Below are 15,755 nucleotides of genomic sequence, written 5' to 3' on the forward strand. Positions count from 1 at the left end.
GGGTTGATTTATATAGATTTGGAATTAGTTGTATGATTTTGGGTTGATTTTGATTTGTATAATTTGTATGATGTTGGGTTAATTTTGAATCTTTAATTGTATAATTTTGGAATTGATTGTATAATTTTAGGTTGATTTTGATTTGTATGATTTGTGTAATTTGTATGATATATAAATATTGATATGGAAGTTGAAAGTGATGATATGATATGAAATTGGAATTGGTATGATTTGTTAATAATTAATATGGAATTTGTATGATTTGTTAATACTTAATAGTATCTAATATGTATCATGTATGGAATTGCCGAATTGGTAATTTAGAATTAGTGAAATTAATATGGAGTTGGTAATAAATTAATAATTAATATTAAATTAGTAATATGGAAATGAAATTGGTGATATGATATGAAATTACAAATTAGTAATATGGAATTGCCAATTGGTAATATGAATATGATATGAAGTGACAATTACAATTATGGGCAAAACCCTCCAATATTCTACCTACCACATCTGCCTTATTTGGTTGAGTCTGATAGTAACTCATTGGCACAACAAGAGACAAATTCTTCAAATGAGTATGCTTATGGGAAAATTCAACCACAACAGGTTCCTGATCCATATGGTTGGCATGTTGGCAATTACATGCAAAATTATGTTGGAGAAGTATCTTGGGATGATTATTCTTCGCATTACATCTACTCTGGACACGATGATACTGAAGACAGCGGAAATTTTGAACCTCCTAGAAACTTTATGTGGTAATGATTACTTTTGTAATTCACGTGGCAATATTGTAGTAAAAATAAAATTGAGGTGTTATTGAAGTAATTATTAATTAGTGAAGCATTTTTTTAACAGTATTTGCCTCCAGCGCGCATTATATTCATCACATATCACATGAAATCTACCCTATAATTTGGTTTTTTCAATGTTTTTTATCAAAGTAGTAGATAATATGTTAAATAAACATATGGTAAAGTTTCATTCAAAATTTCCGTCGAATTTTTGTCGAAATTTTAAAATCTTCGAAATTTCCGTGGAAATTTCCATCGAAATTTCCTCGAAACCCGAAATTTTATTCCTTGGTCCTGGTTGAAAGTAATGTTTATCTTTACGTTACTTTTTTCATCCTTTAATTGACGCGTGTATAATAGCTATACTTAAAAGTTAAAACTAAGAATTTCATTTTTGTGAAAACTTAAATTAGTATTTTTCAAATATAACCTTAAAAAAGAGTAAATTACAACTTGCACTCTACATTTCAATTTTTTCAATTTGGTACCTAACATTTTGATTTACTTACAATTGACTACTGTCGCCTGTCTGACTGTCTAATCAGACGTTAATTGATGACGTGGCAGTTGCAGGTCCCACATACTGTTGGCTTGTATGTCCGAACAACCTCCCAGACCGCCCCATAATAAGTTTTTCAACAATTTGATATGAATTTTTGGTTTTTGAACGACCTCCCAAAATCCATCAAACTTGATGTATTGAAAATGCACACACACATAGGTCATTCGGCCTTATAGGTTGGCAAAAATGTGGATTCGCAACTATCAAATCATCAATTAACGTAAAATTAGACAATAAAAAATATGACAATAGTTAACTGTAAGTAAATCAAAACGTTAGGTACTAAATTGAAAAAATTGAAACTATAGGATGTAAGTTGTGAAACATTCCAAACTTGAAGGGTGTAAATTATAATTTGCTCTTAAAAAAAACACTTGAGTTTGTGAACTTTTTTCTTGATAATATGATCCATAAACTTTTGTACGTTACATGTTTAAGTTGATTCAGTCAATAAGTCACGTATGCATATTGTGGCACCCTTAAAAAAATTAATGAAATGGACTTAAGTATGTAAGTGGAAAAGTTGAGGGCATTAGAATCGAAGAAAAAAGCTTGCGGACTCAAGTGGGAATTATGGTAAAGTTTGCGGATTGTTACTATAATGAAGCCTTTCATAAATTACAACAATTACACCGCAACCACTATAGATTACCTACCTAAGAACCAAAGCAACAAAAAAAAAAAAAATAGTAGGTTTAATAAGGATTTATCTTTTTTTGCATAAATTAAGATTATGAGCATGTAGCTTGGCCCTATTAAAGGTGGGTAATCTATAGTGGTCCTAGACTTTTTTGGCCCTAAAGGTTTGTTTAGTTCGCGAATTTAGAACTCGGAATATGTATGAAATTTTTTTTTTTTTATGTTTGGTAACCACAATTATAGGAATGCATTACATTTTATTAGAGAATGAGATAAAGGGGGGAAATTAGAAACCCTTGAACCCCTTTAGGTTTGCAATTTCTATCACTTAAGAAAATATTTATTGTGAGTATTTATTACTAAATTACCCTCACTATGAGGAAATCACTGGAAAATAGTTTTGATTCTTGTTGCTAGAATTATTCATTCAGATCCTGCAGGAATGAGCTAGCATAGGTATAACATTACCAAAGAACTCATTCCGCGAGCCGAGTCGGGCCAGCCTATTTCTAATAGGCTAGGCCTAGGCCCTACTCAAGGGCCTAAAAATCTTTAGGCCTTTGAGTAGGCCATAGGGTTGGGCCCATTTATCTATTTATTTAATTAAAAAATTAACATGACTTAGAGTCACATTTTATCATTACACCAATTGAATTAAAGACTTTACTTAATTCTAATATATCAAAAAAATTAATTTTTTTTCCAACTATAATTCGTAATTTGGGCTTGGCCGGAATAGGCCTACCCATAATATTTGGTCGGGCCAACCCAAAGCCCTAAAAATAAGGCCGAATTAGAGTCGGTTCATCAGGCCTAGTAACTATTTATATTAATTGAGATGATATAAAAAATTTCCCAAAAGGATACCAAACAAAGTTTAGATTTCCCGACACAAGACTTCATATTCACTATTCAGAACTATCTGGACTGCATTGTATTACTTGTATACAAGAGTCCATTTGCGTCCAATCCCTGCTTATTGAGCCTTTGTATTGCAATCTTTTTCTTTTCAAGGCAACTGACCAAGGAACAAAAATCAAGACTTTCTTATGCCATAGGTAATCTGACTGATGAAGTTCGGTCTCACTTAGAAAGAGCTGACATCAAGGGTCACAAAGCTTATAACATCTCTACTTCATCTGGGCTTATGTACTTATGTTAAGAGCCACAAATCGAATCTGGTGCCATAATTCATTGTTGCCTTTGCAACTTGAAATGCGTTAGTGCAGAGTTCCCATCAAGCCCTTTTCTGTCATAATAAGCAATGAAGTCTTGCAGTGAGGTTTCCCTGTATACAGGGGGATGATCTTCTGACAACAGTTCAGTTATCGGACCGTACAACCTTGTTGATGGGTAAAGATGCAGGGTAAAGAAGCATGCCACAGATACTCTTGGTCCTGCTTGGTTGGCAAGCACCTGATGCTCCACGCTCTTAAATCTGTCATTGGATATAAGCTGCAAGAATACAACAGAAGCAATCTTTTCAAGAAATTCGATAGCAATTGTAAAAATATATGTTTTCACAATCTGTATCAGTATTGGGGGAGGAGAAGACAAAATTTCCTGACTTAGCTCAAAAACAGCTCTGGCTCCCAAAATGCAATTAAGTATGTGCACAAAAATGCATCCTATTGAACTAGTGATCACATACCATAGTTCTGTTCAAGTCATTGCAATTAAGTTCTTATTTGTACTTGCATCACTCAACCACTCAACTACTCAAGTGATCAGATGATTGTCATGTGATCACTAATAATTCACTATCCCAATGTAAAAACAAGAATGCTTGGTCTACCCTGTCTGAAGTTATATTATAGATACATATATGAGGGGAATCTGAAAATTCAATAGCGGTGCAATGACTCCTGAACAGATACATAATATGACTAATGACGATGGCAACTCAAAAGGTATATTATAGAAATCCATTTCAGGAAATGCTTGCCTATTAGCAACTCTTGCAATGAATGAATAGTGAAAAGCATTTCAGGAAACGTATAGAGGACTTGCCTGCAAGAAATCTCCAATGTTCACTACTAGAGCTCCAGGCACAGGAGGGACATCAATCCACTGGTTTTCATACAGAATTTGGAGTCCACCAACATGGTCTTGAAGTAGAATTGTGAGAAAATCAGGATCTGAGTGTTTGCTAGTGCCCATTGTCAGTTCAGGCTCAGGGCATGGTGGATAGTAGTGACTGAGAATAAGATGCCCCTTTGCACAATCCAAGCCTATAAGATGGTCAGATTTGAGCCCAAGTGCCTCGGATAGCAATTCAAACAAAGTGACCCCTAATTCCTGAACTTTCTCAGAGTACTCCATAGTTATATCTCTGCAAATTAGATAACAAAAAAACCAAACACCAACTAGGATGAGATTCATTTGTCATATGTTTCACTAGAACCAAATACCAACAACAAACCTTTGAAAAATCAATGCCCCCCATTCATAAAGAATCATACCTGCAAACCACAGGCAATTCTTGAGGATCAAGAAGCTCAGGACCCATGACACAAAACAAACTATCCCTCCAATTAGCAAATCTTGACTGATACAAATCAAAGTTACTTCCAAACTTGACCTTCTTCATCAGCTCCCTAGTATAGTACTCAGCCTTCTCCTCCGTCGGCAGCTCGTGGAACCCACGTGCCGCCTTCAGCATATCCTCCAACACTCTATTGGGTATCCCATGGTTCACCACCTGGAAGAACCCCAGAGTCTCTGCGGCCCGCCGAACGCCGTCGACCACATCGGTACGCCTTCCGGCAGTGTCAGCAAGGTCGACAACTGGGATACTAAATTGGGTTTGGGTTGGTAGGCCGGAACTTGGATCGTCGCCGGTGGGGTCTCCCGGCGGCCGGACGAAAATTGGTGGGATTTTGGTGATGCCGGCGTCGACGATCCCTTTGACACCTGATTTTGATTCATCGAAGGCCTTTAGCTGTTGCAGGCGGTCTTGGTTCCTTGCATTGCCGGGGACCATTTTCTTATACTTGTTTTTGGACAAAATGTCAAAACCTGGCAACTTTTAAGCTTCAATATGCAAATCTCTTACTGAAAATGCAGGATATCTTTTATGGACCATACTTGCCTCAGTTCTTGTAAGTAAATTATGGCATCGGGTCGGGTTCGCCTATACAGTACCAATCCTGCTGGGTAATCGGGTCTTCATTGGGTATTCGGTGCCAATATTATTTTTTTATTAATAACATAACATACCAACTCAACATAAACACATAATATAATATAAATAAAATACATTTAAGTTTATTATATTACATTACAATAATACTAAATCATAAAAATAATACCATTAAATTTTAAAGACAACAAAAATAAAAATATAATTATATAATATAAATTTTTTTATTAAACTGGTATATGAATTTTTATTAAACAGATATATGAAATGAGGCGGAACGGGACAGGGTGGGGATGAAAATAATATTATCATACTTGCTTAATCAAAGTAGGTCCCCCCGAAGATTTTCGGAGGCAGGGAATTTTGTCATCCCTAGAAGCAAGGAGTTAAATTTCGAAATTTTCGGCGAAATTTCGTCGAAAATTTCGTTTTTTGAGGGTATGGAAATTTTAACACTAGTTCATGAATTTTTCGCCGAAATTTGTCAAAATTTCGGCGAAATTTCGTTTCGAGCAACAAACCCACCATTTTTATGTCTGTCTTCTCCTTGCCAGTTACAAAGTCAGCCACTACGTGATTGGGGAGGAAGGAGAAAGAAGAGAGAAGAGAGTGGGGAGGAAGAAAATCAGATCAGGGGAGGGAGGGACTTGGGAGAGAGAGAGTGGCGCTGGAGAGGGAGGACAGGAGGAGAGAGAAGAGAAGGAGGTTTGATATTATACCATATGCTGACTTGCTGAGTGAGTCGCGGCGGCTGGGAGAAAAGAAATGAAGCGAAGAAGATGGAAGCCAGGAGGGAAAGAAAAGGAAAGAAAAAGAAAAAAAAGAAAAAGGAAGGAAAACTGGAAAAGTCAAAAAGGAAGAAAAAGGTTCTGCACAACAGCACAACTTATGCAGTTATGCTCAATGCTCACGCCATCCATCACGTGGAGAAGTGGAAGTAGGATTAGGAAGGAAAGAAGAAAAAAAGAAAAGGAAAAAAAAGGAAAGAAAAAGAAAAAAAAAGAAAAAAAAAAGAAAAAAAAAAGAAAAGAAAAAAAAAAGAAAAGAAAAAAAGAGAAAAAAAAAAGTTTAGGGTCAATTAGGATTTGAAATCTTTGGGCAATTGGAAAAAAAATAAAAATTTGGAGTTTCGTTTGATTGTTTTGGGATTTCGTTTAGTTATCTTTAAACCCTAAATCATAATACATTTTTATATAAAAAATAATTAAAAACTCTAAAGGGCATAAATCTTAATATTTTATATCATATCTTAAAAAATATAGAGTGTATGGGGTTTAATGTAATATTATGACATATAAAGTATTGGGTTTAGTGTATAGATTATAGAGTATAAAAAATATAATAATTTTATTTATTCATTATATTAATTTTATTTAACAGTATTTACCTCCAGCGCGCATTATATTTATCACATATCACATGAAATCTACCATATAATTTGGTTTCTTCAATGTTTTTTATCAATATAGTAGATAATATGTTAAATAAATATATGGTAAAATTTCATTCAAAATTTCCGTCTTTGATAGCAATTTCCATCGTTTCCGTCTAATTTTTGTCGAAATTTAAAAATCTTCGAAATTTCCGTCGAAATTTCCATCGAAATTTCCATCGAAATTTCCTCGAAACCCGAAATTTTATTCCTTGCCTAGAAGTAAGGTTCTCTTTTCATTACTTGTTAACAAACATGTTAATTGGGATATTTATTACTGTTTTCATCCTTTAACTGACGCATGTATAGTAGGCTTAGTAGCTACACCAAAGAAAACTTAACTATTTGCACGCCTAAATTTTTTTCACTACACACCCCTTTTATTCGATATGTGAAATGACAATCAAAACCCAACAACAAAAGACCATATAAGACAACAAAAAAATTCTAAATGATCAAAAAAAAAAAAAAAAAAGCAAAAAACCTGGAACATCCTCAGCTCTCCGCCTCCAGCCACTTGCCACCAATCTTGTCTCCAGCGGTGCCCTCTCTTTCTCTTTCTCTTTTATCTTTATCTTTGTCTTTGTCTTTCTCTCCCTCTTTCTTTCTCTTTCGCACCCCCTTGCCGGACACGGCCTCCAAATCGGACGTCTCTGACCTTTGATCTAGAGGTCGACGAAAGAGGAAGAGAAAGTGGGAGGAAGAGAAAGTTAGAGGAAGAGAAAGAGGAAGATAAAGTGAAGAAGAAAGAGAAAGAGAGAGAAAGGAAGAGAAAGAAAGGAGGAGGACATGCTCCGGCAACGGCAAAGTCAGTGGCTGTGCGTAGGGGTGAGGTTGGCTGTAAGTTTTTTTTTTTTTTTTTTAGGTGAGGGTGTTGGTAATATTGGGGGTGTTTATTGAGAAATTATAAAAAAAAAAATAAAAAGGTGTATGAAGTGTGTAAGAGTAAAGGATGTGTAGAGAAAAGAAAAATGGTTAAATTTGTATTTTCCAAATATACCCTTAAAAAAAAGCTACCAGCTTTTATTAAGTTTAAAAAGCTTAATAATAGCAACAGTTGGCGAACTTTATCGTAATTCCCACCTGAGTTTGTAAACTTGTTTTTCAATTATATGGTCCACGATCTTTTGCACATTATATGCTCAAGTCGATTCCATCAATGAGTCGCGTTTACATATTCTGAGGCACCTGCCCCAATTAAAATTTGACAGAATGAACTTAAAGTATGTAATGTGGAAAAGATGTGGGTCATAGAATTGAAAAAAAAAGCTAGCGGACTCAAGTGGGAATTATTGAAAAGTTTGCAAATTGCTACCATACACCGCAACCACTATAGATTATCTTCCTAAGAACCAAAGCCACAAAAAATAAGGATTTATCTTTTTACATAAATTGAGATTATGGGCATGTGGTCTACCCCAATTAAAGGAGGGCCGAAAACCTATTTGGTCCTAGATTTTTTTGGCCCTAATGGTTTGTTTAGTTTGCGAATTTAGGCTTTGGAATGAGTATGATATTTCATTTCAATGATCGGTAAGCACAATTATGAAAATGCGTTACATTTTATATGAGAATGAGATACCCATGAAAGGGGGTATTCAAAACCTTTGAGCCCCTTTGAGTTTGAAATTCCCATCACTTGGAAAAACATTTATTGTGGGTGTTTATTACCAAATTACACCCATTATGAGGATTTCATTGGAAAATAGTTTGATTTTTGTTACTGGAATTATTCAATATGATCATGCTGGAATGAGCATAGGTATGACATTACCATAGAGCTCATTCCGCGAGTTGGGTCAGGCCAACCCTATTTCCAATAGGCTAGGCCTAGGCCCTTCGTAAGGGCCTGTTTGTTTCACCTTCTTAACAGGGATTGGCTTAGTTAAGACTCTAATCCCATGTTTGGTGAGCTTGAGATTAAAAAAAATGGGGCTTAGTAAATCCTCTCTAACTTAAATGAACCTTCTTAGGTAGGCTTAGTGAAACCCATGAAAAAGTGGAGGCCTAACTAAGAACCTCCTGGCTTGTACTACCTAAGACACACCCCACCTGATTGCATCCATCCTCAGCCCGTCCCTTGCTCCTCCCCCCCAACCCAGCCCATCCCCGCCCCACCCCCAGCCCCGTCGCACCCCCCCACCTAGCCCAGCCGCACTCCGCCCACCCAGCTCCGGCCCCATCGCACCCTCCACCCGGCCCTTTCTCTTGTCTCTTGTCTTCTTTCTCTCTTTTCTTGTTCCATGGCATTGGCAGCCAAAGCCCCCAAAAAGAAAAAAATGGCTTCAACTTCAACCACCATGTCGATCATGAAGGTAGTGATGATCACTCTCAGAAGCTCATGCGGGGACATCCTTGCTCTCTTATTCCTACTCTTGATTTCAACCAAAATCACCACCGCTGTCGCTTTCAACAACGCCGTCTCGAGCGTCAAGTACAAATACACCAGCATCGATCTCCGTCTTGGTAGCTCCGACCTCCCCGATGCCGTCAGGCAAGTGTTCACCGCTTCCCAATTATTTATATACAATTTCTGCATTTTCTGTTGTGTTTGTGTGTTTGTTTTTTGTTGTTTTTGAATTTGGGTAATTATTTTCATTTGTAGGCTATACTATGCTAAAATTGGAATTGGAACACCTCCAAAGGACTACTATGTACAAGTTGATACAGGAAATGATATTATGTGGGTCAACTGTATTCAAGGCAAAGATTGCCCAAAAGCTCACTTGGTGTATGAAATTCAGACCTTATTTTCACTTGCTGTTTTTTTTTTTTTTTTTTTTTTTTTGCGTTTCTTTTTGTTCTTTTTCTTGGGTGGGGTATTGGTTGATTAATTTTTATTTAACTTCTTAGTTTTATTTTTAATTTGAGCCAAGTGTAAAATATATAGTTTCATTAAAGAAAATTATTTAGAAATACTTTTCTAATTTTTTAAGACAGTATTATCCAACTTGTTAGTCCTGCACTGTACCAAACATAAAGACAGTTCTTAACTAGCTTAGTCCATGCCAAGCCAATCCATGCCAGTCCCTATAGCTAGTCCATGCCAAAACAGTCCTGTGAAACAAACGAGGCCTTAGGTCTCTGGGGAGGCCAGAGGACTAGACCCATTTATCTATTTATTTAATTAAAAAATTTAACTTGACTTAGATCGTATTTGAACCAAATATCTATTGGAGTCACAGATTTATCATTCTACTAGTTGAGTTTTGTTTTTTTTTTTTTTTTTGACCATTATACTAGTTGAGTTAAATACTTTAATTCATCCTAATATATTAAAAAAAAATATTAATTTTGTTTTCCAACTATAATTTGTAATTTGGGCTGGGCTAAAATAGGCATACCCATAAGTTCCATAACATTTGGCCGAGCCAATCTATAGCCCTAAAAATAAGGCCAAACTAGAGTCGGTTCATCAGGCTTGGCCGGTTTTTGCAAGCCTCGTAATTATTTATATTAATTGAGATGATGATAACAATTTCCCTAATGGTGCGTTTGAATGAAGTAATTTGAAACTACTAAGGAATTCACAAATGACGGAATTAAAAATGACGTGATTTAAAATTCTAGAATTTATAAAATCTCTTGTTTGGATAAATGTAATCATAATGGAATTTAATTACGAAATTTATAGTAGTTTTATAAAAGAGTGATGGTGATGGTGGCAACAATAAAAATGATGTTTGTGGTAAGTTGATGATGGTAGTAGGAGTGATGGCTCACGGGCGGTGGGAGAAATGGTGGTGGCAAAAATTGGGGTATTGGAGGTGGCGGCAACAGTGACATTGGCGGTGATGGTGATGGTGGTGGCGACGGCAACGGCAATGGTGGTGGTGATGACACTGGTGATGGAGGCGGCGGCAACGGTGTCAGTGTCGGTGGTGGTGGTGGTGGCGGTGTCAGTGGTGGTGACGGTGGCTACGACGGTAGTGGCAATAGTGGCGGCTGTGGTGATAGCAGCAGAGGTGGTGTCGATGGTGGTGTCAGCGGGCAATGGTAGTGGTGGTGGTGGTGTCAGTGGTGGTGGTGGTGGTGGTGACGGTGATGGCGGTGGTGGTGGTGGTGACGGTGATGGCGGTGGTGGTCGTAGTGGTGGTGGCGGCGGTGGCAGTGGTGGTGACGATGGTGGTGGTGGTAGCGGCGGCATGGTGGTAGTGGTGGTGGTATTGTAATTAATTGGAAAGGTGATGGGTGGACATGACTTTTTTATTTTATAAAAATTAGAATTTTGAAAATGACATCAATTTGGGTGGAATTTAAACTTAGAATTTACAGCCTTCAAATCCCAAGTTTTTTTCCACATAGAATTTACGAAATTTTATATTTATAGACCTAAACAAAGAAATTAGAGTATGTAATTTCTTAAATGTTGACTTTTGTTTAAATTCCAAGTTTTTTTTCTTCCTCCAAACACACCATAAAGGATACCAAATAAAGTTTAGATTTCCAGAGGAAAACACTTCATATTCAGAACTATCTGGACTGCATTTTATTACTTAATTGTATACAAGAATCCAGTGAGCTTTCATCTTAAGCACGCATATATAAGAGACATAGTTCCATTATTATTGCATAAACTAGACCATTCCAAATATCACAGCTTCAAACATTCTAGTGCAGAGACCCCACTGCTGACACCTTTCTTATAGTAGTGAGTGGTAAAATCTTTTACAGTGGTTCCTTGGTAAATTGGGGGATTTTCTTCTGATGTCAACTCCTTAATTGGCCCATAAATTCTGGAGGAATTTTCTGGCGAATGAAATCCAAGAAAACAAGCTACAGAAATTCTTGGACCATTCTTTTGGGCCAATACCCTGTGATTGACGCTAACGAATTTGTCGTTTGAGATTAGCTGCACCAAGACACACATTAGAAACTACAAAACAATTCTGTCCAATATCCATTTAATTTGAAACAAAAAGAGGGGTTGCCTGCAAGAGATCTCCAATGTTAACCACCAGAGCTTCAGGCACATGAGGAACATCAATCCACTGGTTTTCACACAAAACTTGGAGTCCACCAATATGGTCTTGAAGTAGGATGGTGAGGAAAAAAGGATCTGAGTGCTTTTCAGCGCCCATAGTCAGTTCAGGCTCCGGGCACGGCGGATAGTAGTTATTCACAAGAAGAAACCCCTTTGCACAACCCAAGCCTAGAAGGTGGTCAGATTTGATCCCAAGTGCTTCGGATAGCAATTCAAACAAAGTGACACTTAGCTTCTGCATTTTCTCAGTGTACTCCATAATTATGTCTCTGTAAATTAGACAAGAAAATCATACCAAATTTCAAGTTTTCAAAAACCAATTAATGCATGCATGGCCCCATTTATAAAGAATCACAAATACCTGCAAAGTAGAGGCAATTCTTGAGGATCAAGAGCAGGATCCATGATGCAAGACAAACTGTCCCTCCAAGTAGCGAACCTTGACCCATACAATTGAAAGTTACTTAAGAACATGACCTTCCTCGTCTGCTCGCTATTATAGTATTCAGCCTTCACCTCCCTCGGCAGCTCGTGGAAACCACGCGTTGCCTCCAACATCTCTTCCAACACCCTCTTGGGTATCCCGTGATTCACTACCTGGAAGAACCCCAAGGTCTCTGCGGCCTGCCGGACTCCGTCGATCACAACCGCACGCCTTCTGCGAGTGTCAGCAAGGTCGACGACTGGGACACTGAATTGGGTTTGGGTTGGGTTTCTGGGATTTGCGTCGGTGGGCTCTCCCGGCGGCCGGACGAAAATTGGTGGGATTTTGGTGATGCCGGCATCAACGAGCCCTTTGACACCTGCTTTGGATTCGTCAAAAGCCTTTAGCTGTTCCAGACGGTCTTGGTTTCTTGCATTCTCAGAGGCCATTTTCTTGTACTTGTTTAGTTTAGGAGTTCAAAATGCAGAGAGCTTGCTTAGCATCTTTATATATACCAGTGCAAGTTTATTACTGCACGCAAATTGTGCTATCTGTTCTTCATGCTAACCCAAGTTGTGTCAGGTGTTATATATCCATGCCAACCCGAATGGTGCCATGTACCGCACCCAAAGTGTTAACGTGTAATCCATGCATGCTAACCCAAATTGTGCCATGAAAAATATCATGGGCGGAGCTAGACGTGGGCCTGGCACCCAACCCACATGTCACTCTATGCATATAATTTTTTTATAGTATTTTTGAAAAGCTTAGGAAAAATTTGTATAATGACCTCTCAGATGTTTGGATTCCAGATGAAGTGGCGGCATGTGGCTAGCGATTACTGATATTAAAGGAGATTATGTGTGATTTATAAGGGGAGCATGATAATTACTTTTAACATTCTCTGTCTCCCCAAAATTCCAACAAAACGTTTAAATTTTCCAGAGTGCAAGAATTAATTAATATTGTGATCCATAAGGAAACTGGACTGCATTATATTACTTGAGAGTCCTCTGCTTTTACAGCAGTACAACAAACATCCATGTAAGAAGCTGCGAGGATCAGAAATCAAAAGCCTTCATATTAATCACACATATATGTGACACATAAAAAAGACTAATCGGTTATTATTGATAAAGTAGAGCATACATTTTCATAGCCTAACTTCCCAGCTTCAAAGAGTCTAGTGCAGAGACCTGGCTCAGCGTCAAGCCTTTAGCTGTTGACTTGTATGTCGTCAAAAGCCCTTGACCCACCATTTTTGTCTAGTGAGTAAAGGGTTGACTTGTATATATGTTGTCAATTGTCTAGTGAGAAAATTGCTCTCATGACAATTAGAATTAGATGGTGCATTCCTTATATATCATTGATGCTGAATGTGTTCCATGATGCAGAAGTTACAAATTTGAAATTTCCATGTAAGAAGCTGAGAGGTAGAGGCTTTATAAATGATTAAACATACTAGAGCATTCATCTCGAGCAAATATATGTATGGGATACACAAGACCCCATTGAGCCCTACAATATTGTACATGGTCAAACTTCCCAGGCTTCAAATATTCCAGTGCAGAGTTCCCATTGAGCCCTTTTGTGTAGTAGTGGGAATTAAACAAAATCTTTCACAGTGGTTTCCCAATAAATTGGAGGATTTTCTTCCCATGTCAACTCCCTGATTGGCACATACAGTCTAGACGAATTTTCTGGTGGAAGATGTTGTCTGAAAAAACATGCCACCATTCTTGGACCTACATTTTGGTCCAACACTCTGTGATTGACGCTAATTATGAACTTGTCGTTTGAGATAAACTGCACTAAGGCATGCATTAACTAGAAGGGTCAGTTTAATGTACCGGTATTTGTTAAAGTGTGAGTGAGTACTCAATTCCGGCATTGATCTGCATTAGAAACTACAAAACAGCACTCTGCAATGTTTATAATTACTAGCACATGTAGATGTAGTACAATGTGACAATGACTTGCCTGTAACAAGTCTACGAGAATTATAACTAGAGCTCCATGAATTGGGGTAACATCAACCCAATGATTTTCATGGAGAACTTGGAGGCCACCAATTTGGCTTGTAGGAGCTCTGTGAGGAAGCTACTAACAGAATGTTGACTTGTGCCCATTGTCAATTCTGGTTCTGGGCATGCTGGCTAGTTATGGCCCAGAAAAAATAGCCCTTCTGCACAGCCCAAGTCCTTTAGGTGGTTGGGGTTTAGCCCAAGTGCTTCAGACAACAATTCAAATAAAGTGGCTCCTAAAGCCTTCACTTTCTCCGAGACTCCGAGTAATCAAAGCACTATTTCCCTGCAACTTGCTCATTTGCATGTAGGGCAATTTTATATATACTCAAATGTTATAAAATAGAGAGAAATGTAGAGAGAACATAAGAGAGAATTGAGGAGGAATCAGAGTATATTTCTCATTCACATAAGGCCTCTATTTATAGGCTCTTGGATGACCTGAGATAGACCATTAAGGTCTCCTATTTTACAATGAATTGGACTCCTCATAATTATCTATACAATTACTCTAGATAATACATGAGATAAATATTGAACATGATAATGGACAACCACATAATTAATGATATTTACAACACTCCCCCTTGGATGTCCATTGAATATGATAGTTGCCTCATTAAAAACCTTACTAGTCAAAACCTTATGGGAAAAAGACTAGCTAAGGAAAATAGTACAATCTTCATGTGTTTCTGATAGATATGATGGGCGCACGACACTGCCTCATTAAAACCTTGCCAGGAAAACCCAATGGGACAAAAACCTTGGACGAAGGAAAAAGAGTACAATGTTTGATGGCACGCTCCCCCTGATGTTGATATATTTCTCCAATCAGTGAATGTTGTCTCGTTAAAACCTTGCTTTGAAAAACCCAATGGGACAAAACCAAAGCGAAGGAAAAAGAGTGCAACTTTTGCAATATCACTACTACAATATTGGATGCGCTTTGCCTCATTAAAACCTTGCTAGGAAAAACCCGATGGGACAAAAACCTAGTCGAAGGGAAAAGAGTACAACACGCAAAATGGTTGGATGCTCCCCCTGATAACAACAAGCTTTAATTTGATTGGCTTAATAATCCAGCAAATAATGATATCTCACATCTCATCTTCTAAAGAGTGGAGTTTGACAATGCCTGTATGAACATGGCTTCCATACTATCAGGGGATATATGTTTGTCATCATATGTTGAAATCCTGTTGAGATTGAAGCAATACAAACAAAATATAATTCCACTAAATAAAGTGGTTAGAAACAATTATCTCTAAAAGAGATGAAAATACTTTGAGTATTGGAAAAATTATATGACACAATCACCGATGCTATATTCGGTCTACTGCATTGTGTTTAAGTTGAATAAGGCACATTAAGATATGGTGCTTCTGGACCAAAGATCTTTCTTACACCTTCCTTAGGAAGCAAGTAATCATTCTTAGTGCCAATAGATTGAATAAGAATTTCACTATTACTGTACTCGATCTGCAGCTCGAGACACTATTTTCATTTCCCAAGGTCATTTATAGCAAATCCAATATTCAAGCATTCAATAATCTTACGAGCTCTTCAGGAGCCTAAATTAATTCATAACTTCTTTCAAAAGTTTGAAAATGTTGCAACAATTTCCGAATTCGGGTTCTAATCAAAGTACTTAATAAGGCAATTTTTGACCATATTCATAGTGTTAAAGTTGAGTACATACTTTGAGCTTCAGGCTCTTTCAATCCTTCAAGGATTTGCTTCAAGCACAT

The 15,755-nt window shown here is 37.4% G+C and overlaps 2 protein-coding genes and 1 pseudogene across 2 annotated transcripts; all 3 read right to left on the reverse strand.

Moving 5' to 3' along the window:
- Positions 1–2,811: 2,811 nt before the first annotated feature.
- LOC147293876 (1-aminocyclopropane-1-carboxylate oxidase homolog 1-like) lies at positions 2,812–5,061 on the reverse strand. The gene is made up of 3 exons (XM_086231445.1): positions 4,464–5,061; positions 4,012–4,333; positions 2,812–3,456 (listed from the first exon to the last, which is right to left on the reverse strand). The coding sequence occupies exons 1-3, from the start codon at positions 4,982–4,984 to the stop codon at positions 3,193–3,195; spliced, it is 1,107 nt and encodes a 368-aa protein (XP_086087571.1). The 5' UTR covers positions 4,985–5,061; the 3' UTR covers positions 2,812–3,192.
- Positions 5,062–11,169: 6,108 nt separating this feature from the next.
- LOC147293877 (1-aminocyclopropane-1-carboxylate oxidase homolog 1-like) lies at positions 11,170–12,432 on the reverse strand. Its single transcript, XM_086230317.1, has 3 exons — positions 11,921–12,432; positions 11,507–11,828; positions 11,170–11,427 (listed from the first exon to the last, which is right to left on the reverse strand). Exons 1-3 carry the CDS (start codon positions 12,430–12,432, stop codon positions 11,170–11,172), a joined length of 1,092 nt encoding a protein of 363 aa, XP_086086443.1.
- Positions 12,433–13,425: 993 nt separating this feature from the next.
- Positions 13,426–15,755, reverse strand: LOC147293878 (1-aminocyclopropane-1-carboxylate oxidase homolog 1 pseudogene; annotated as a pseudogene).

Source organism: Dryas octopetala, chromosome 2, assembly GCF_963921425.1.
Source record: "Dryas octopetala chromosome 2, drDryOcto1.1, whole genome shotgun sequence".
In the NCBI taxonomy this organism is placed as follows: Eukaryota; Viridiplantae; Streptophyta; class Magnoliopsida; order Rosales; family Rosaceae; genus Dryas; species Dryas octopetala.